The 24,205-nt window shown below is 37.0% G+C and overlaps 1 protein-coding gene across 3 annotated transcripts in view; it reads left to right on the forward strand.

Moving 5' to 3' along the window:
- Nucleotides 1–21,855, forward strand: part of LOC126428414 (calcium-binding mitochondrial carrier protein Aralar1) — a 704,653-nt gene extending 682,798 nt beyond the window's left edge. For all 3 annotated transcript variants that reach the window (XM_050090338.1, XM_050090340.1, XM_050090339.1), the window contains 2 exons: nt 1,304–1,394; nt 19,721–21,855. In XM_050090338.1, the coding sequence (XP_049946295.1) occupies nt 1,304–1,394; nt 19,721–19,910 (281 nt within the window). In that variant the 3' untranslated portion in view covers nt 19,911–21,855. The remainder of the gene's footprint in view (nt 1–1,303; nt 1,395–19,720) is intronic.
- Nucleotides 21,856–24,205: the final 2,350 nt, after the last annotated feature.

The following is a 24,205-nucleotide window of genomic DNA, read 5'->3' on the forward strand; positions in this document are numbered from 1 at the left end:
AATAATTTTTCCAAATGTGAAAATTGATGAAATATTATTAAGTAGTGTATTTTCCATTTTATGTGCCTCATATTGTACTCTTTTTCCATTTTTAAATGATTCATATTGCATTCTCTCATGTAATGTTTCATATACGTTTATAAAAAATGTAGAAAACCTTTATTATTATTCATGAGACCACAGCCATCTGGTGATACTACTCTGTATTACTCTATTAGCGTGACTGGTATCAGACGGTATGCTCAGGTACATGTGGCACTTCTGATGTGCCCCACTTGAATGACACTGTCTTGTCATGAGGGCACACTTATATTTTTTAATATTATACTCTCTTTTCATGATGTGGTAATGTATCTTGTGCACATACTCAAATTTATATATTTACTGTAATAACTTACGTAAAAGTAATTTTGTTTTACTTCAGAATCACAGTCTGTTACGGTGATATGAAAACAAATTTGTGGTTTGTTGCACAGCATGATTTCATAACCTGTACACTGTGGGTATGTCAAAAAGAGCTTACATAAAATTGTTAGTTTACAGTTACAACTACAACAGTGTAAATATTTTTGTAATCTTGCAGATATTAAGGTGGCAGTGTAGTCCTGTTGAAAGTAGTAATCCAGTGCACCTACCCACAGTCACACCAATGAAAACTTCATATTGTAATCTTTCTTTACATATCATTGTTTATAATTGATCATTCTACATGACAAAAGTAACTGTAGGTTATCTATCTGTTGGTCACAAAAAAGTGTATTGCGGAACAGTCCATCTAATTTTAATTGTCATTTCCATGGTTACATTCATTTTAACCTCCCGCAGATCTGCTGTTCCTTGAATGTTATTCCTTCATACTGCAGTTGAACTTTAAAATCTGTTGTGCGATTAAGACAATACACCATTTAAAGCAGTGGATGTGATCAGTCATTTAACTCTGGATGGCGTAGAGGTCTTTTACAGGCTACTCTCAAAGTTCATATTGGACAGCAATTCAAATGAAATTGGCCTTGGCCTATTGAAAGGAAACAACCAGCATTTCTGTAAGCATTTAGGGAAACCATTGAAATCACATATTTCAACACATTTCCTCTGCAGTAAAAGTCCAGTGCCTTAACCCCTGCACCACCTCAATGGATAATAGAGTTGAGGCTAATCCCACCACCCTGTAGTGAATGCCTTTTCAGTGTTACTCTTTACTTACAATAAAAATTTGCTTTTGTTCAGCACTTCAAACTTTTTGCTGTATTCTCTTTTTCCTGGGCAATGTCTCTCTTATCAATTGGCTTGTATTCCATTTCAGCCCGAGTTTTCAGATCATCGCCTCAGTTTGGTGTGACTCTCCTTACTTACGAAGTCCTTCAGAGATTATTCTTCATCGACTTTGGAGGAACGTGAGTATCTGACTGTTTTTCAAACTTGTGTGAGATAATTATCTGTTGTGTAAACATAAGTTTAAGAAAGTGCTTGAGTGAGTCCTGTTTTAATTCAGACTCTGCTTTTTGAACTTCTTGTCTTTTCATTTCAACTGTACAGTTATTAAAAGTAATTTATTTCACTTTATCAGATTTGAAAGTAAAATTTTAGATCCTTCGTAGTTCTTGATTCCCTGGGTATTTGTGAGGAGGAACAATACACTACAGAGGTCAAAACTTTCCTGTGGTGGATAAACACAAATGTCCAAAGCTGGCTGATTTCAATCCTTTCTTGTTTTATCTCAACAGAGGTTCATTGTTGAAGTTGTAATGCCATTACCAATTTTGTGGTCATTAATGAACCACTCAGAACAGTTCTTTTTTGCTGTATCTGTTGTTTAAATATTATCTGTCTCTGTTGACATTGTAAGTTGTAAAGAACAGAGAACAACCCCTTCCTTATAGTTTTAATGCAAGAAATAAATTTCAAAAGTTTTTAAATCTTTTATTTTCACTGCTTGGTTACAAACTTGCCAGTTCCTTACCTGGGTAAGTACGCCTTTTGTGTGATTTTTGTTACTCTTTGATAGCATAATGTATTTTGGAATTGTACATGGCCAGCAACTGATTATTTGAGTAATAACACTGAATTGTTCTTTAATTTGCAATACAGTTACTTTCACTAGCAGATAAACTGCATATATGTGCCACTGGCTTGCAGCAATGAGAGCCATAATCACAATTTTGCAGATATATTATTTTGTCTATTACATTTTATGATACTTTTAATGCTATTGTTGCTGTTATTTTTTAAATACTATTGTGCAACATTTCTGGTAAGTTTCTGTTTGTGCTTGTTTCTCTTGAGCAGTTTTTCGCAAGTGAACATTGTATGGGATATCAGACTTCTAAGGGCTTATGTTTATTGTATAATGCAGACTTTACAACATTGCATTTTTCATCCAAAGTGCACAGCTGGCACATTAGCATAGTCCGAATATCTCAGCATGTAATACCTGTAAGTTTCTTTACGTGTCCCTGAATCCGAATGTATAAACATTAAGCAGCCACTGTGTAGATAATCATTGTCAGATTTAGCTACTGTAAGAAACAGTGCAGAGGTAAGGACATATTTCTAAAATAACGAGTTTAATGTTTCTTAGCTTGTAAAATAGTGCATTATGAGGGTTGTTAAGCACCTATTACCTTAGCAGCTGAAGTTGCTCCTATCTCTTTAGAAACCTGTAGCAGCAAGACTGTGTACTATCTACCCAGTGGAGCTGATGGTCTGTTGGTATTTGAAGTATACTTTTGTGTGAATTTCAGTGATGAATGGTTGATGTCTAGAAAATAGAATAGACCAAAGTATAAGTTATGTAGTAAAAGTCATGGTTGTCATTGAAACTAATAAGTTGCCTGCCAGGACCAACAGAAAAGGGAGTAAGATATGACAGGTGTCAAGAGAAACTGTCGTTCACCATCATAATCACCTTTGTTCTTTCCAAATATTGTGTCTACGAGGCTCTCTTCCATTTGTAAATGCTGTTATTGGTCCTCATCTTTTATTTTGTCCTTTATTATTTCCTAAAGAAACAGTCAGATATATTTCATTTGGAATTTTTGGAAATTGGGGTAAAATTTCTGACAGGCAGTGCTATATAATTTGGAAGCTATTTTTATACTGTCACAAATTTACAAACTTTGTTTCAGTTTTGCTTCCTAAATGTGTGGAGGTTTATTTTATTTATTTATTTATGAAATCTGGCTTGAAAAAGAAGTAGTTAACTTTAGACTTCTACTTTAGTTTCCCTTATATCATCATTTGGCAGAATGAAGTGGTTGTGTGTTGCTTACCCTCTACTACTTTTATTACTGCATCACTATACAAATGAAGGCTGATGGCATGACAACTCCTTCTGTAGATATGAGAACTGGTCTTATTTCTCACAGTACATGTGTTGTACTTGGAATATAAACTTGTTGAAATTCTCATCCTGCAGTCCAGATTCAGGATTTCTGTGCTTTCCATAATTTAATTCCCTTCTTTAACATACCTCAGAATGAGATGATTAAACCCAGATATACAACATAATGAAACTTGGACTTTGCAGTTGACTGTTCTCTGTAACTGTAGACGCTAACATTTTTAACATGTGAGGGAGGTTGGTATCAGCATCGTTATTGCTAATGATTAATAATTACTGTCTACAGTTGTCCTTTAGGCTGTGGTTAAGCAATTTTCCACCACATCCTTTCTCTTAAATGAGCTTTTCCTGCAAGGTATGCAAGTATGTGGAGTTTGAAAAGTGAGAGTAAGATAATGGAAAATTGAAGTTGATTGTCACTGATCAGTGGTAGACCTGGCTCTGTCATCTGTGAAATACAAAGATTTACATTTGCATCCTGACTTAGTACACATTTCAAATGTTTATGATTGTTCATCAGGTATTCTTCAAACTATGGCTTTGCCATCAAACTTGCCTCATTCCATGTAGTGGCATTCAAGTAAGAAGAATCCAAAGCAGTCTCTCACTATTAAAATCAGCATGAGTCAAAGCAATGTTTAGCTGTGACCATCTGATGAACTTTTTAAATGTGATGAATGAATGCTGTAGTTTGTAGATTTCTTTATGCATTTTCTTTTGCTTTCTTTATGCATTTTCTTTTGTTTTTCCCTTGGTCTTCTCCTGTGTTACCAATTGGGGTTGGATAGAATTTGGATCAGAGGAGGACAACAGTAGCTAAAGCGAAGGAAATAAAATCAGTAGGATGATGCAAGTAGGACATTATTGAAAGGGGATTTTTTTCACACATTGAGATAATGAGCCACTTTTTGAAACACAGCTTTGTGACTTGTATAGTAGAGAGTATTTTCCATAAAAGTCGGGTGACTGTGTTTTAGTATTATTCTGTGGCACAGTTTTCACTTCTCATGCTCTGCAAGAATAAAAGAATTCCAATCAGTGATATAGCATGTCAAAAATCTGATACTGAAAATAGGCTTATTTTTAATATGCTTGTGAATCTGAATGTAGTTTTTAGTTTCTGAAAGCCGACATGGATGTGCTTGCATGCAGCCCAGGCAAAAAAACATTCAAAAGGTGATGTCAATAGATATTTATAATCTTTCGCATATGTTAATTGCAGTATCAGCCTCAACACGTTATCTCTCATGAATAAATATTATATATCATTATATATCATTTATAACAGTTTTTCTCTTAAAATGTAAAAATGTTGCCTTTTCCTGGAGTTAACACACAATTATTTTAAACTCTTGTGAAATCTACTGAACAGTCTCTAATGGATATCTTTCTTAAAATCCTGCTTTGAAACTTACCTAATTTGAAGGTTTGACTTTCCAAGAAATGATATTCTTGCATTTGCATGAGCATACGGATATTAATTTGGTATTATGAGAAGTAAGTACAGCAGAGTTCGCAATATGTCTTATTGGGATATCATAACAAAAGATCTGTGTGTTTCTTACTAACTCTCATTGTCATAGTATCATAGTAAATGTGTTTTTTGGCTTTTATAAGAGGTCTTATAGTATTAAAAAAATGAGGAAACACAACCACTTTACCTGGAGCTTATATGTGTGTGTTACGTAGGAATATATAACAGTTGATACATATTCATTACCATCTTTTGAAGTGAAGTGTCACGATTCTCCTCTCTCTCTCTCTCTCTCTCTCTCTCTCTCTCTCTCTCTCTGGGGTGCCACAAGGGTCAGTCTTGGGTCCTTTGTTGTTCTTATTATATATTAATGACTTGCCATTCTATATTCATGAAGAGGCAAAGTTAGTTCTCTTTGCTGATGATACAAGTATAGTAATCACACCTGAGAAACAAGAATTAACTGATGAAATTGTCAATACTGTCTTTCAGAAAATTACTAAGTGGTTCCTTGTAAACGGACTCTCACTGAATTTTGATAAGACACAGTACATACAGTTCCGTACAGTGAATGGTATGACGCCATTAATAAATATAGACCTTAATCAGAAGCATATAGCTAAGGTAGAATATTCCAAATTTTTAGGTATGTCCATTGATGAGAGATTAAATTGGAAGAAACACATTGATGATCTGCTGAAACGTTTGAGTTCAGCTACTTATGCAATAAGGGTCATTGCAAATTTTGGTGATAAACATCTTAGTAAATTAGCTTACTACGCCTATTTTCACTCATTGCTTTCATATGGCATCATATTTTGGGGTAATTCATCACTGAGGAATAAAGTATTTATTGCACAAAAGCATGTAATCAGAATAATAGCTGGAGTCCACCCAAGATCATCCTGCAGACATTTATTTAAGGATCTAGGGATATTCACAGTAGCTTCTCAGTATATATACCCTCTTATGAAATTTGTTATTAACAACCAAACCCAATTCAAAAGTAATAGCAGTGTGCATAACTACAATACTAGGAGAAAGGACGATCTTCACTATTCAAGATTAAATCTAACTTTGGCACAGAAAGGGGTGAATTATACGGGCACTAAAGTCTTTGGTCACTTACCAAATAGTATCAAAAGTCTGACAGATAACCAACAAGTATTTAAGAAGAAATTAAAAGAATTTCTGAATGACAACTCCTTCTACTCCACAGAGGAATTTTTAGATATAAATTAAGAAAAAAAAGAAAAAAAAAACAAAACAAAAATATTAAAAAATAAAAAAATAAAATAAAAATAAAAAATAAAGAAAAACAAAAAACACAAAAAAAATAAAGTTGTTATATTAACTTAAGTATGTTGTTAAATTAACCTAATTATGTCATGTATTGGAAAATTCGACTCGTTCCACATCATTACGAAATATCGTATTCATGATCCATGGAACTAGTATTAATCTAATCTAATCTAATCTAATCTAAACTCTTCCTGCACTGTTCCCTACCACCATCCTCCACTGACATTTGCAGACAACGGGTCGGTGGATTTAGATGTCCTCATAGTTTGGGTTTCAGAAAGGTTGTTCCACTGAGATGCTGTTTACATGCACACTCACCAGATTTTACAAGCATTGAATAATAAAATAGCACTGGTTGGTGTTTTTAGACCTCTTAAAGGCTTTTGACTATGTGAATCACAAATAACTTGACATTTTATGGGATTAATGATCTACCGAACCAATGAATAATGTCATCTCTAACAAAAAGGATGCAGGAAGTTGTACATAGTAACTCGAGCGGTATAGTCCAGCGACAATATTCTATCTGGGGCGAAATCACATATGGAGTTCCCCTTGGCTCAATCTTAGATTAACGACTGTCCCTCATATATGTAAATGGTCTTCCATCTAAAAGGTAGGAGACGAGATACCGACAGAAGTAAAGCTGTGAGGACAGGGCGTGAGTCGTGCTTGGGTAGCTCAGTTGGTAGAGCACTTGTCCGCAAAAGGTGAAGGTCCCGAGTTCATGTCTCGGTCTGGCAAACAGTTTTAATCTGCCATGAAGTTTCATATCAGTGCACACTCCGCTGCAGAGAGAAAATCTCATTTTGGGATCTTCCATCTAGTATACAATGAACAGAATTACTTCTATGTGCTTGATAACGCTACTGTTATAAACAGTTCAAGCATACATACAGAAACAGAAGTAATGGTACACAAAGCTCTTAGAAGTATCATTGTTTGGTTTACTGCGAATGGTCTCACCCTCCATTTTAAAAAGAAACTGCATTTATAGTTTTGCACATCTAGACATATTACACTAATGATAAGTGAAACTGATGGTGAGGAAATAATAAATACAGTTGAAACTTCAAAACTCTTAGAAGTCCATATTGATGAGACTTTGAATCAGAAAAAACACATTTTGGAACTCCTGAAACAACATAGTTCAGCCACATTTGCACTTACAATCAATGCAAATCTTGGGCAGTGACAAATCTGTAAGTTGACATATTTTGCATATTTGTAAATAATCCACTACAGTTTAAAAGGAACAACATGGTACATAATTACAATATCCGAAGGGATAATGACATTCATTACTCCACATTAAGGTTATCTTTAGCTCAAAAACATTGCTGCAACAAGGAATTTTGATCACTTACGCAGTGACATAAAACGTCTGACAGCAGCAAAGTAAAATTTAATAAAAGAAATGTAGAAGTTCCTCCTTACTCCATAGAAGAAATTCTATTACTGTAATATGTAAAAAGTGGTGGGCAAATTAGTAACTTACATGTAACCATATGTACAAATTAATTTGCAATATGAATCTAAAATGATTTGTTCTACATGATTATGATCAATTGTGCAGAACAATCCATGGAATGTGTAACTAACTGACTGACTAACCAACAAACTTAAATCTTGCACCACCTTCCTAAGTTGCCTCTGTAGCCAGTCGATCAAGATCTATTTCCTGATAGACCAAAATTTGCTTATGAAAGTTAGATCTAATTTAGATCCATCTCTTTGCTTCCCATGTTCTAAATGTTGTTGGAAATATAACTTACAAAAGAATATCCAACCATTTTTTGGACAAGAACCATTCAACAAATGCTTGGTTTCGCTTACGTAAAGGATTCTGTATAGAGAAAGCAATAAATATTTTCTTACACAAGTTAACAAAGTAGTTACCCTGATAGCTTTCTCTCTAAGCTTGCCAAAGCCTCTGATTGTTTTGATCATGAAATTTCACAGGACAAACTAAAACATTGTGGTGCTACGGGCATCCCCATGTATGTATGCAGTATATCTCAGAAACAGAAAGTCTCGTCACAGGAGTCAAACTAAATTTGTAGAGATAGAACAACAAATGTGGTATCATGCAAGATTACCAAAGACATCGGTGTATTTTCAGAAACTGAGATGTTTGCTGGCGACACAAGTACAGTGATAGAGTTTTAACAATGATATTATGAAAAGAATAGTTCGTTACTCCCAATGTCCTGGAGATGTTGAGTCGCAGACAAGCACAACAAAAAGACTTTTGTTGTGTTTGTCTGTGACTCAACATCTCTCTGTATGGTGAGTAATAATCCAACCTTTTCATATGTCATTGTTACAATTTGTACAGAAACCAGATGGCAGTTATAAGAGTCGAGGGACATGAAAGGGAAGCAGTGGTTGGGAAGGGAGTAAGACAGGGCTGTAGCCTCTCCCCGATATTATTCAATCTGTATATTGAGCAAGCAGTAAAGGAAACAAAAGAAAAATTCGGAGTAGGTATTAAAATCCATGGAGAAGAAATAAAAACTTTGAGGTTCGCCGATGACATTGTAATTCTGTCAAAGACAGCAAAGGACTAGGAAGAGCAGTTGAATGGAATGGACAGTGTCTTGAAAGGAGGATATAAGATGAACATCAACAAAAGCAAAACGAGGATAATGGAATGTAGTTGAATTAAGTCGGGTGATGCTGAGGGAATTAGATTAGGAAATGAGACACATAAAGTAGTAAAGGAGTTTTGCTATTTGGGGAGCAAAATAACTGATGATGGTCGAAGTAGAGAGGATATAAAATGTAGACTGGCAGTGCCAAGGAAAGCGTTTCTGAAGAAGAGAAATTTGTTAACATCGAGTATAGATTTAAGTGTCAGGAAGTCGTTTGTGAAGGTATTTGTATGGCGTGTAGCCATGTATGGGAGTGAAACATGGACGATAAATAGTTTGGACAAGAAGAGAATAGAAGCTTTCGAAATGTGGTGCTACAGAAGAATGCTGAAGATAAGGTGGGTAGATCACGTAACTAATGAGGAAGTATTGAATAGGATTGGGGAGAAGAGAAGTTTGTGGCACAACTTGACCAGAAGAAGGGATCGGTTGGTAGGACATGTTCTGAGGCATCAAGGGATCACCAATTTAGTATTGGAGGGCTGCATGGAGGGTAAAAATCGTAGAGGGAGACCAAGAGATGAATACACTATGCAGATTCAGAAGGATGTAGGTTGCAGTAGGTACTGGGAGATGAAGAAGCTTGCACAGGATAGAGTAGCATGGAGAGCTGCATCAAACCAGTCTCAGGACTGAAGACCACAACAACAACATGTTGTTGTCTTCAGTCTAAAGGCTGGTGTGATGCAGCTCTCTATTGAATTGAATTGAATTGAATTTTATTTGATCCTGTAAGATTACATTGTGTACAGTAAATGTACGTGTAATATAGGACATGTCAAAGTATTAACATTCATTATCACTTATTTTTCTACACCTTTAGCTTACATTTTTACATCATTGATAATGAATAACAATATATACAAATGTAATGGCATAAGCATTCTGCAACACTGTAAAACTCTTTTTCAATGAGAGAGTCTTTAAGTTTCTTTGGAAAGTCATTGTGAAGTACACTATCTTGCAAGTTTTTGGGCAGACTTCTTAGTAGTCTGATAACAGAGTACTGGGGTCCTTTTTCTGGCGTTGCCAGTCGGTGGGGTGTGCTCCGTACTTCATTCTTCCTTCTTGTATTGTGGGTGTGTACACTAGCATTTGTAATCCAGTCCTCACTACCTTTTGTGATGTACATTATTGTTTTGCATATACAACGATGAAAAAGTTAAGATACCTAAATTCTTGAAACAGTTTCTGCACGTTTCAGAGGTATTTCTTCTTAAAATGGTCCTAATTGGTTTTTTTTTTTTTTTTTTTTTTTTTTTTGTAATGTGAACACTCGTTTTGTCTCTTGTTTGTTAGAGTTTCCCCACAGTCACTCCATTATGTTACTCTTATGCTATGCATGCCTCTTCACCTACTATTGCAGCCTACCTCCTCCTGAATCTGTTTACTGTATTCATTTCTTGGTCTCTCTCTACAATTTGTACCCCCCAAACACTTCCCTGTAATACTAAACTGATGGTCCATTGATGTACTCTATCAACTGATCTAGTCTTCCAGTCAGGTTGTATCACGATTTTCTTTCCCCCATTTCTGTTCAGCACCTCCTCATTAGTTATGTGATCTACCATCTGATCTTAAGCATTCTTCTGTGGCACTGCATTTCAAAAGCTTCTGTTCTGTTGCTTTCAATGTTTCACTTCCATACATGGCTACACTCCATACAAATACTTTCAGAAAAAGACTTCTTGACACCTAAATCTATATGCGATGTTAACAGTCTTCTCTTCTTCAAAAAGGCATTTCTTGTCATTGGCAATGTACATTTTATATGCTCACTACTTCGGCCATCATCACTTATTTTGCTCGCATTCGGGAGGACGACGGTTCAATCCCATCTCCAACCATCCTGATTTAGGTTTTCCGTGATTTCCCTAAATCATTTCAGGCAAATGCCGGGATGGTTCCTTTGAAAGGGCACGGCCAATTTCCTTCCCACTCCTTCCCTAACCCGAGCTTGCGCTCCGTCTCTAATGACCTCGTTGTCGACGGGACGTTAAACACTAACCACCACCACCACCACTTATTTTGCTGCACAAATAGCAAAACTCTACTACTACTTTAAGTGTCTCATTTCCTAATCCAATTCCCTCAGCATCACCTGATGATGTAATTAGACTGCATTCCATTACCATTACTTTGCTTTTGTTGATGTTTATCTTATATCCTTTCAAGATGTTGTCCATTCTGTTCAACTGCTTTTCCAAGTCCTTTGCTATCTCTGACAGAATTATAATGTCACTGGCAAACCTCAAAGTTTGTATTTTTTCTCCCAGAGCATTAATTCCTACTCCATATTTTTCTTTGGTATCCTTTACTGCTTGCTCAGTGTATAGATTGAATAACATTAGGTGATAGGCTACAACCCTGTGTCACTCCCTTCTCAACCACAGCTTCCCTTTCATGCCCATTGACTCTTATAACTACTGTATGGTTGCTGTACAAGATGTCAATACCCTTTTGCTCTCTGTATTTTGTCCCTGCTAAATTCAGAATTTCAAAGAGGGTACTCCAGTCAACATTGTCAAAACTTTCTCTAAGTCTACAAATGCTATAAATGTAGGTTTGCATTTCCTTGCTTGACCTCTCTTGTAAGAGAAGTCATAGGGTCAGTATTGTCTAGTGTTTTCCTATATGTCTGCAGAATCCAAACAGATCTTCCCGGAGGTTGATTCAGCCAGTTTTTCCATTCTTCCTCTGTAAGGAATTTGTGTTAGTGTTTTGCAACAGTGAACAGTGACGTATTGAACTAATATTTTGGTAGTATTCACACATGTCAGCACCTGCTTTCTTTGCAGTTTGAATTATTACATTCTTCGTAAAGTCGGAGGGTATTTCGCCTGTCTCATACATCTTGCACACTAGATGGAAGAGTTTTGTCATGGCTGGTTCTCCCGAGGCTATCTGTGGTTCTGACAGAACATTTTCTACTCCCAGGACCTTGTATTGACTTAGGTCTTCCAGTGCTCTGTGAAATTCTTCTTGCTGTATCGTATCTCCCACCCTATCTTCATCTGTGTTCTCTTCCATTTCTATGATATTGCCATCAAGTACATCTTACTTGTACTGACCGTCTGTATATTCCTTCCACCTTTCAGCTTTCCCTCCTCTGCTTAGGACTGTATTTCCCTCAGAGCTCTTGATATTCATACACCTGCTTCTCTTTTCTACAAAGGCTTATTTAGATTTCCTGTAGATGATGATTATCTTTTCTGTCGTGGTATGTTCTCGTAAAGTCTTACATTTTCTTGTAGCCATCCCTGTTTGACCATTTTTAGGCATTTGTATTCACTTTCATCTGCTTCATTTACTGCATTATTATATTTTCTCTTTTCGTGAATTAAATCCAATATCCCCTGTGTTATTCGAGGATTTCTACTAAGTCTCGTCTTTTTTCCTTTTTGGGCCCCTGCTGCCTTCACTATGTCATCTCTCAATACTATACATTCGTCATCTACTGTATTCCTTTCCCATGCTCTGGTCAAGCATTACCTAATGCTACCTCTAAAACTTTCAACAACCTCTGGTTCTCTCAACTTATTTAGATTGTATTTCTATAATTTTCAATCTTTTTGCAATTTCTTCAGTTTCAGTCTACAGTTCATGACCGATAAATTGTGGTCAGTGTCCACATGTGCCCCTGGCAATGTCTTAAAATTTAAAATCCGGTTCCAAAACCTCTCTTACCATTATATAATGAGTCTGAAACCTTCCTATGTCTCCAGGTCTATTCCACATATACATCAGTCTTTGATGAGTCTTAAACCAAGCGCTAGTGATGATCAAATTATGCTATGTGCAGAATTCTACTAGGTGGCTTCCTCTTTCCCCAGTCCATATTCACCTAGTCACCTATGGTTTTTCCTTCCCTTCCTTTCCCTACTATTGAATTCCAGTCCCCCATCACTGTTAAATTTTCATCTCTCTCAACTATGTGAATAATTTCTTTTCTCTCATCGTACATTTCTTCTATCTCTTCATCATCTACAGTACTAGTTGACATGTAAACTTGTACTACTGTGGTGGGTGTGGGCTTCATGTTCCCTACGCTGTTCGTACTAGCGTATCCACATTCCTATTTTATCTTTCATTACTAAACTTACTAATGTATTACCCATATTTGATTTTGTATAAGCCCTGTTACTGCTGCCATTGAACTTCACTGATTCCCACTATGTCTAACTTTAACCTATCCATTTCCCAGAAACCTGCCCAGTTAAAGGATTTGACATTCCATGCTCTGATCGTTAGAACACTAGTTTTGTTTCTCCTGATGACACATCCTCCTGAGTAGTCCCCACCCAGAGATCCGAATGGGGGACTATTTTTTTCATAATATTGTTTTTATTCCAAACTGCACTTTCCATTATTTGAACACTCTTTCATTAACGTGACACAAAACTGAGTCTTCCAGTCACCAAGTTAAGTGGTTTTGCTGTTTCCTCTTAATTTACGCTTCTCACATCAAATTAAAACAAAATGGATTTCTGTGGTTGGGAGCTGTCAAGTGAATTAAAATACATTCACATAATTACGGAAGGCTAACACGTTATTAGTTTCAGTTTTCTGGTTTTAATTTATTTCCACATTTTTAGCAGTCAGTCGCCTTGCATAATAATGAAGTTATTTTTGTTAGTTTGCTTAAATAAATGCAGCTTTTATTAATCTTCTCCCCATAGGCAGTCAGTTTATCAGAAGTGAAGTGTTTCATTCTGAACTATTGGCTAGTTTCAGTTGTTCACTGAATTTCAAGTGCACGTTTTAATCTAATGGCATGTATGGAATTATGCCATAATAAAGAACAAAACATGAGATAATACTGTAGTGGTCTACCAAGAAAATTTGCATCCCAAAAACCGCACTGAAAACCTTAATATCAGGTTGGGGCCTACTTTATTGTGAATATGGACATATGATTTTGCACTTTAAGCCAAATTATACATTTTAGTATGGTTTTCAAAATTCTGATGCTCTTGGAGTATCGTATTTCTTTTATGATGTCATGTAAGATCTCTTAATACTATATACATACATACAGGCTTCCTGCATCATTGTAGCTGCCCACAAGCAGTAATGTCTGTTCTCTGTCGCTCTCTGGCAACTGCTGAAATGAAGCTATTTCTAACAGATCATGGGAAAATATTGCAAATGCTGCTTTGAAAACCGTTAGTTTCAAAGTAAATTTCCTTTTACGCAAGATGAATTATGTTAAGTGTGCGAATGTGCAATGAATTTTTTTAAATCACAGAGTGTTTGACTCTCATTTAAAACTTAACACACTGAGGATTAGCCACTTAGAAGAATTTCAAGCCCAGAACACCAGACATTGTCATTATTTAAAATTTTAGTGGCACATTTGATGATGTATTTTAAAGTATAACACATGCAAAAAAGAGCAATATTATATGTGAAAGCTCAACTTTTCTTGTAGCTACACCATGTACTTTTATTCAAACTGTTAACTTTTCCTATCTGTGTGTTCACACTACTTAACAGTGATGTTGCTGTTGGCTGACTACGTCACATGTCCCATTCTCTGAATATCTGCAGTCATTGGCTGGCAAGATCATGTGACATGAGCTATGATTGGCTTCAAAAAGCGCATGTTAATCTCGATTTCAATGCTTCAGAAATTGACATGCTGTTTCAAATCTATACTTTCGTAATACAAATACAAAAATATGCTGTGTATTGTTATATGAAAATATGGAGCATAAACATTGCTGCACATCACAGATCTTTCCAAAATATTTGTTTTTGCTGAGTTTTTTCAGTCTCTGAAGTTCCATGCTGGTGTATAAAACCTTTATTTTTACAGCTCCAAGGGAAAGTATATTGTCATTTATCATGGGAGAGTGTATTTTTCACATTGGAAGAAGTGTATTTTCACGTGGGGGAAAAAGTGCGTTTTTAACCTGGAAATCCAAGAATTTTTTTTTCTTGTACACATATGGTACATCATGTTAAAATATGCAGTTAGAAACCATCTTACTAGCTACTTTTCCTATAGTTTTCAGAATATTTGAACTTAAGGGTTTAATTCCACTGAGCTCAAATGCTCATATTATACAGGTTTTAATTTTACAAGAATATAGGCAGCTGACAGTAATCTGTGAAATAAGTGTCATTAACAATTAGGATGAAGTGGTGGACAAGCAAAGCAGCAGAGTAATGTAAGGAAAAAAGCAGCAACTCTTCTGAAAATAGCTGCATTTCTATGAATATGTATACCACCATAATCCGTAAAGCATTTAAAAGAAGCGGTCTGCAAGTGATTCCCATAATTAATAATTTGAATATATTAGATAGAGTTACAATTTGTCATTCGTATACATCACAGAAGTAGCCTGCAATATTGCGTCTGCCTGTGAATCTCAAACCTTGCTCATTTCATATCCCTGAACACACTCATTCATGGTGGGATTTATCTACTGTAATGTGTGGATGGGTGACCATACATATGCGTGTAAAATCACAAGTAGACAGAATGACTGGCCAACACTTCGGAAGGCAAAATTCTAAGTACTGCATACAGTAGCACCTTGCTTCTTGAAGTAAATTGACGGTCAGTCACTTTGTCAGTTTGTAATTTTAAAGTTTTCTCATGTGACTTTTCCTTTTATATACATTTATGTATGTATGTTACTTTTTCCAGTGTGACACATGCATTAGACGAATGGTTGCTTTTCCTCATTTCCAGTGTTTCCGTCATAGAATTAGTGAGGTTTTATTTTTTTTCTGAAATTATACATTATTAAAGTTTTTGAAACCTTCATACAGCAATTTAATTGTTTAATAAAGATTTTCCTAGACTTGTTTTGCTGTTGTTGCAGCAGTTGGATTTTTTCAGTGTTCTGCCATATACTGTATAGTTAGTTGTAATTGTGGAAGCTAAATCAAAGACCTACAGAATGTAGACAATTGTTCCCTAAAATAATCTTTATGTATTGCATTTTGGAACACTTTATTACATATTTATTTTGGCATTTCTAATAATGTTTCAAAAACTGCAGTGCATGTTGGAGAATATTAGAATGGAGGGAATGGATAATTACATGAGAAAGCAAGTGCATTAACTTTTTGCAAGTTCACTGCTGATTTATTTATTAGCTGATTTCAGATCACAAGACAGACATAGTGTAGGCTTAGTGAGTTTGCTTCAGCTTGTTCTTAAATGTAAATACTAAAATTGTCTCACATACTTATGTACATATTTTGCACCGGAGCATTTGTGATTCACATGTTATATACAGTCAGTGTTTATAGGTTTAAATAAAATGACAATGGAATACTTATCTTGAACTACTGCTGCTTCCACTGAAAAAGTATTGAGTATTTTCTGGAATAAATTGAGATAATCTCAAATTAAAGTAAGAAACAGTGGTCCAGTGTACATGCTGTGAAATTTTGCTAAATTGATCACGCCTTTAATTCTTCTCTATTTCAGTGATGTATTTTAGCCTTATGGCCTCATGTGGTATTAGGTTGTTTTTTTTTCTGTACATGTTAAAACTTTCTAACAAAAATAACAAAATAGCTATAATTTATCCATGTCAGACTGTTCGGAGGTCCTCCAAAGCTTTTGAAATTTATTTAAAAAATAAAAGGACTTGAAAAAAGCCAATTTTTAGGGTGCTCTGTATATTTTATTTGTAAGCATAATTTCCTAACATAAATAGTGCTCTGTATAGTTTTATATACAAGGTGCAGAAAAACAATTTGACCAGAAGTGTAGGGCAAGAAGACAGCATCAAACGAAAGAATTTGAGTGTAGGAACTAGGGGTTGCACATTTACGTTTCTACATGTGTCATCAACAGCTCTGGCTGTGAGATGGTCTCAAGTCTGAAATTTGTTTGCATTTTCCAGATGTAAATAAAATTGCACTGTACTCACTGTTGTTACAAGTGATTGAAGTGCAATGCAAAACATTGATTTTAAGTATCCTTTCATTGTTTTTAGTAGGAAGAGCTATCTGACTAGAGTAGGTACCAATGAGTGAGTGAGTGTTGTGAAGCAGCAACGTGGAATATGGTTTCACATGGCATGAATTAATTGACATGCTCTTGTGGTCTATGGCACTACACATGGCATTGCAAGGGCAGGTTGTAGGATTTACCAGGAACTTTATACACACTGTAATCTGTCTCAGAAAAATACTTTTCTGACAGCTGACAGAGAGAGAGAGAGAGAGAGAGAGAGAGAGAGAGAGAGAGAGAGAGGGGGGGGGGAGGCCTCTTTGCAGGCTAATAAGCACAATACAGGCAGGAGACACACTGTTCGTACAGTTCAGCTTGACGAAGATGTTTTACATCACATAGATAGAGCAAGATCTAATGACAAGTACCGGATGAAGTGCTTGTGAACATTTTTGGTAAACATTTTTGGAAACAGTGATCAATAGAGTATTATATTTTAACTAAAGTTAAGTCTCGATCACAACCTATGTTATTGAGACATAAGTGTTGTGATCAAGACTGAACTTTAGTTAAAATATAAGCTTGTGAACATGGCGTGGACCATCATCACACCTGGAATGTCCAGTGGCAAAAGATACGAGCTGTGGGTTGAGGCGACTTCCCTGAGTGACTAGTTCCGAAAATGATTAGGACTGCTTTACCTGTGAACGCATTCCCAATTCACACACTACAAAACCCTCATGCAATGTATGTCCATCATCATCAAGAGTGATTTGCTGTAATTGTGAGTGGGAACTGTGAATGGCTCACTCATTGGCCCCAACATGTTATCTCAAAGGTTGAATACTCACACATACCTTGTATTTTTGCAACAAGTATTGCCTGCACTACTGGAGGAAACAAAAGAAAAATTCGGAGTAGGTATTAAAATTCATGGAGAAGAGGTAAAAACTTTGAGGTTCGCCGATGACATTGTAATTCTGTCAGAGACAGCAAAGGACTTGGAAGAGCAGTTGAATGGAATGGACAGTGTGTTGAAAGGAGGATATAAGATGAACATCAACAAAAGCAAAACGAAGATAATGGAATGTAGTCAAATTAAATCGGGTGATGCTGAGGGGATTAGATTAGGAAATGAGACACTTAAAGTAGTAAAAGAGTTTTGCTATTTAGGGAGCAAAATAACTGATGATGGTCGAAGTAGAGAGGATATAAAATGTAGACTGGCAATGGCAAGGAAATCGTTTCTGAAGAAGAGAAATTTGTTAACATCGAGTATAGATTTAAGTGTCAGGAAGTCGTTTCTGAAAGTATTTGTATGGAGTGTAGCCATGTATGGAAGTGAAACATGGACGATAACCAGTTTGGACAAGAAGAGAATAGAAGCTTTCGAAATGTGGTGCTACAGAAGAATGCTGAAGATAAGGTGGGTAGATCACGTAACTAATGAGGAGGTATTGAATAGGATTGGGGAGAAGAGAAGTTTGTGGCACAACTTGACTAGAAGAAGGGATCGGTTGGTAGGACATGTTTTGAGGCATCAAGGGATCGCAAATTTAGCATTGGAGGGCAGCGTGGAGGGTAAAAATCGTAGAGGGAGACCAAGAGATGAATAAACTATGCAGATTCAGAAGGATGTAGGTTGCGGTAGGTACTGGGAGATGAAGAAGCTTGCACAGGATAGAGTGGCATGGAGAGCTGCATCAAACCAGTCTCAGGACTGAAGACCACAACAACAACAACTGGAGGATGTACCATTTGGAGCTAGGCAGAACCTTTGGTCCCAACATGATTGCACAATTCGACATTTTGCACATGCTGTCTGATATCACCTAAACAGGACCTTTGCTGCAGATGGATCAGACAAGATGGACCATCATAGTGGCCTTCACATTTGCAGACTGAACACACTGAATGTTATGCTCTGGGGTACCCGGAAAGAGAGCGTGTATGCAATGCCATTTGAGGTTGAACAGGACTAGGCGCCTCATCTTATGGCAGCAGCAGAAATAATTCATACTACTACTAATGTATTTCAGAGAACTTGCAAATTTGTGCATCATTGTTATGTTTTATGCCAGTGTGAAAATGGTGGTCAGTTTGAACATTTTATACGACATACTCATGTTAATTAAGTGATGACAGGTCTGTTTACAAGAGAATACTCGTTTTTCATTTACTTTGACCTTTTTGTAGTATGTCAGCTGAGTATGATACATATGCATGTGATGCATTAAGTTTTTCTTGTTGTGAGGATTAGTTAGTCCAAATATTTTGTTTACATATATATTTTCTGTGTATTACTTTTCATTTTGAGTAAAGATATCCATACGTGAGATTTCAGTTACATTCAGGCAAAAATATGCAACTGCGACCTCTAGTTCCAAGTCAGATTCCTTTTTTTGATGTGTTTCTGCCCTACACTTTTGGTCAGATTGTTTTTCTGCACCCTATGTAACTGGTGTGTGTAGGTTATTAAGCAGGTATTTCCAGTGGTCATTAAATCTTGTCCCCTTGTAATGCAGGTTCATTTCTCAACATACATAGAAGTTTTGAATTTGAGACAGTAATTTAGTAATTAAATGTCATGGTTTTATACAAAAATAAAGTAAAATATTGCACTAAATTTATTTAAATGTGGGGTCATTTGAGACAGAAAATAATATCTCATTGTAGTATGTGTGAATAACAGTACATCTGCAGGCATTGGTGCCTAATGATAGATATTGCCTTATAGTTGATGGAAAACTGCTGTTTTCTTTTAGTTTTATCAGAGTTTTCAAATGGCCATCATGGCTTAATTAAATCAGTGAGTTAACAAGGATATAACAGGTTACTACATATTAATGACATTTTAAATTTTTTAATATATTTCACTGTCAGTATCATTATGAATACTGAAAGGTTGAATGTCATATAAATATTGATTGTTTACCTGCTGATAATTTCATTTGTAATCAATCTTTTTACTTGTTCATTGCCATTATGTCTAAATTGTGTATTCCTGTTTCTCTGGTAATTTCAAAATCCAGACGTCCAGCGGGGTCGGAGCTGAACGTACCCGCAACCGGCGTGGCTGACGAAATGAAGTCGACAAACCCGGACCACATCGGAGGTTACCAGGTCGCACTGCCTATTTTTGCCGGTATCGAGTCCAAGTTTGGACTGTGCCTACCAAGGTTCAAACCGGGCGTCGTGCACGCCACGAGCGAAAAGTCATAGAGAGGGCACCGTAGACTGGGGGCAGCTTCGGAGCTGCGCCTGCACAGCCCACAGCCCTCCTAGCAACTTCTGCTCTCACAAGAAGCCACCCCTCCGCGACACGGGATGTGAGTTCCGTCACGAGCAGACGAAGCACGACCACAGGCCTCTAGCGAAGAAACAGGTTGCCAGCAGTGCTCAGAGTGGCTGCGGCTAAACACTTCTCCACAGCACTGTGCCAGGACCTGTATGCCAGTGACAGTATAAAGAGTTGCCCGCAAGCACTGTCGAGGCATGTGTCCCATTTTGTGACTGTACAGATTGTATTTAATTTGTGTTTGTAGGGACAGTACATAGAATCATGCAAAGCTTGTTTTGTACAAAGTATTTATTTAAAAGAAAAGAAATATTGATGATATGCATTTTGTTCTCCCAATATTGTACTCCTTTAATTTCTTGTTCTGATACCCACCATAGTGTTCATTTTGTTTATGTAAACAGTTTACAGGTTGCCACTAATGTAAAATTAGTTTCTGGGGCACACAATGATATTCCTTGAGATGTGTGTTTAATTATGATACACCGAATACGATTAATATTACACCCTGAAACACAAAATCAATTATTACTGCTACAGCTGCTTAAAAAAAGTATTGAAAATAATTTATTTGATTATAGATGAAAGCTGTGAGTACAAATAAGTTTCTGGTACTTGACATTTCCTACAACAATATATGTGGCCATTCGTATGTATGCCTATGGAAAGAAAATGATAGGGATTGTACTGCAGTTAATGTAACCTATATATGAAATGTCAAAGGTTCATTGCACTTCACAAATTACAGTACTAGAAGACTGTTTCTTCCATCTGACATTCATTAACACACAAGCTAGTAATATTAAAACCTTGATGTAACATTGGTTTTAAATCAATGGTGTTCCTTTATACGGTGAAATTTTGTCTCAGTTGCAGAGTAGCAAATGCTTGTGTGTCATTGCTTGTAAGTTTTGATGTTAGAAGGGAAAAGAGCAGTTTTGAGAGTGATAAAATATGGAAATTGGGGACCATTTTCTTTTTCCTTGGAATGGCGCATTACGTTTTTAAGAAGAAGTAATTAGTTTTTCTGATGTAATTTAATGAAACGTGAATAATTTTACATAATATAATACTACTCTTCCTTACATGTATTTTAATGTTAATGTTTTACACATTACAAAACACAAATTTTGTATTAAAAGAAACATTTTACATGGATTTTTGTCTAGTCCCATTTTCTGTGCCGTGAACTATGCATTTGCTTTTATTTATTATTTAGCCTAATCGAAAGTATTTCAGTCTTTCTTAAATAATTCAGTTTTTACTGTTTCCAATTGTTTAATTGTGGTAACCTTGTCCCATCATCAGCTGTTTCACATGCAGTATCAGACAGGACCAGAAAAGTACCTGTGTAGTGACAAAGGCTAGGGTTTGAAAGGAGCAGCACAATGCTCAGCCTAACAGTTGTCAGCAGTTTATTCAAGAATATTGAGGGACAATTTAATCATCAGATCAGTAAAAACATTGTGTGTAAAGTACTTTATCATTATCCAGTGCTCTACATAATGGAGAGAAGATAAACCAACTTGCTGGACTACAAATTGAACATCACTGTCGTTTTGGTTGTGAGCATCATCAAGTTGGGTTATCTGTGTTATATGTGAGTGATATTTCTCTGCCACAAGGATGACTTATGCACTGACAAGATCTTTGGCCTGTTCTTTTCACATTGCTTCTTTCAGACAGTAACAGCTCATGACCCAGTGGGTTTTTTTGTTTTACGGGTGGCGTGTTCTTTTGAGCAGCGGTTTATAGAGTGTATATACTGATTAGTTTATGTACTTTGTTTTTATATAGAGAGAATTATAAAATTAAACAGAACTGTTACACATTTTTTGTGAAAACTTTAAATAAAATGCATTAAATAAATCTTTTATTGCGATGTCTTTAATTTCAACACACTTTTAGAATTTTACAGTTTATTTTAGCAGCAGTTGAACAATAGTGATGCTAATCCTGTTTTCCTTGCATTGTTGAAAGTACATATGGTTACAAGCATTATATCTATAATTGATTGTCATGATTTTGTAGCGCCAATATAGAAGCTGCAATACCATCACACAATAAAATAATCAACCGAAGTTAAACAAATAGCTGTCTGATTTCAAAGTACTTGGCCACAAAACCAAAAGCTTTTAAGCCATTGATCTGGCTGTGACATCCTGAAGGATGTAAAAGCTGGTGGTTGGACTCGCTGATTGTTAGCCTTGGAGACTCGCATTTCGATTTTACTTCCACCCCCCTTTTGCAGTGATTGTAATGACATTCTGCTTTTTTCCGCAATTAGGGCAGTAGCTGAGCCATGTGATTTTGCTGATTATTCATATTTCTCACATCAGATCATACATAACAGCTGAAGCTAGGAAATTATTATAAGTAGATTGATACAGACAAAGAAATAAAAAAAGATTTCTACTAGTCAAAATCAAACAATGAAAAAGCTCGGGTGGGCAAAGAACAATATGAATTAAGATGGAGAGAGACGACATTCTATCCACATTCCTTCAGAACTGCAGCACATTCTCCCCTATTTGTTTCACCAGGTCCTCCTCAGCCCAAAAAGCCACCTTCATCAGTGTCGATCGCCACCTCACGGATGGCTCCATCAGTACCTCTTTCCACTTTAAGCCTATCACCCACCAACAATACCTCTATTTCAACAGCTGCCACCCATTCCACGCCAAGAAGTCCTCTGTGCAGCATAGCTTCACATATTTGGCGCATGTGCAATGACACAATCCCTCTCCAAATATGCTGAGGCTCTCGTCGAGGTTTCCACAGCCCAAAATTGCCATACACACTGTATTCCCACAAACAGATCTCCCATGCCATATAGCCCAGTTATTTACGAATTCTCTCACATGCTGATTGGCCTCAAAAGAGCCCCCCCCCCCCCCTCCAATGACTCAGCACCAACCTGAATGGGTTTGAACTACCTCTTGTTGTGCCTGAAATGAGAAATATCCTCTCCGTCCATCCCACAGTGGTATTCTGCTGCCTACCCAACCTATATAAAATATCCTTGTCTGTCTCTATTCCACTTCTGATTCTTTTTGACCCATGGTTCATACTCAAGAAAACACCTAGGTGATTGCCGAGCATGCTACACAACACTGTGTGCTCAACTTCGACTGCTTTGCATACTCTGCCGTGTGGATTCTTCCCACCAACACTAGCTCTGGGGAACTCTCCCTGCAACATACCCTTGGTTTTTGTAAACCCCGCCCTGCCATTTTTTCTCAACCTCCACTAGTCTCTGGCCTTCATTCACTTAATCCTCTTCTCTGCTCCCATGCCAGCCCTATACATGGTGTAGTTATTTCCCTTCCTCTTCTTTTCTCGTCCACCACACCCCACCCCATTGTAGCCTTCTGATGTCTGTCCCCACTGCATACCTGCCTCAACCCCCCAAGGGGGCTCACCTCATTTTGGTGAGTTTGTGCTAGACTACCATGAAGCCCCCATCCTTTGCAGCACCTTTTCCCTTTCTGTGCTGCATGTTTGTCCTCCTGCTGTTCTTATTCCCCTCCCTTGGGAAACATGTCTGGGATGTTTTTGGGAATGTGTTCTGCATTTTCAGTAGCTGATATAAGAACAGCCTCACCACTGTTTTTGTTCCTTTTTTTTTCCTTTCTATGTTTACCTTCTCCTATCCTCCCTGCTCCCTCCCCCCACTTCAGCATTTGAGGCTCCTCTTTTCTTCTTCCTCCCTTTTCGTTCCTGAAGGCCAGCCCACACATTTGACGCATAACAGGTGACTGGGTAACACATTATTCACTGCAGTGGTGACCGTGCCATCTCCTCTCGAGATTGTCTTGTGTATCTCAATGAGTGGGCTGTCAAGGAGACCGGGTCGCTCGCAAGTTACTGGCTTGTCACAAACTTTGCAATCTACCACCTGGCACTTAACAGTACTGTTATTGCTAGACCTCACTCCACGAAGGGACATGGCCACGCAGGCATGTGACCTCAAATTCAGCATCGCAGTTGTAAAATCGTCCACTGTCATTGTAGCATCCCTGTCTCCTTGTCGAGCTGTACAAAGAGCTACCAAATATTTGCCTCCCAGGGCAAAGTTACCTGCTACACAACCTGCAGGTTGGAAAAGACAGAAGGAATATTCTCAGAAGACTTCCTACATCCCTTGAGGCCAACAAACATCTTAGTCTTAATGTGCCAACTGGAAAGGCTCCAGGAAGTCAAACAAAGGCAAACGGTC

The sequence above is a fragment of the Schistocerca serialis genome, chromosome 12 (assembly GCF_023864345.2).
Source record: "Schistocerca serialis cubense isolate TAMUIC-IGC-003099 chromosome 12, iqSchSeri2.2, whole genome shotgun sequence".
NCBI lineage: Eukaryota > Metazoa > Arthropoda > Insecta > Orthoptera > Acrididae > Schistocerca > Schistocerca serialis.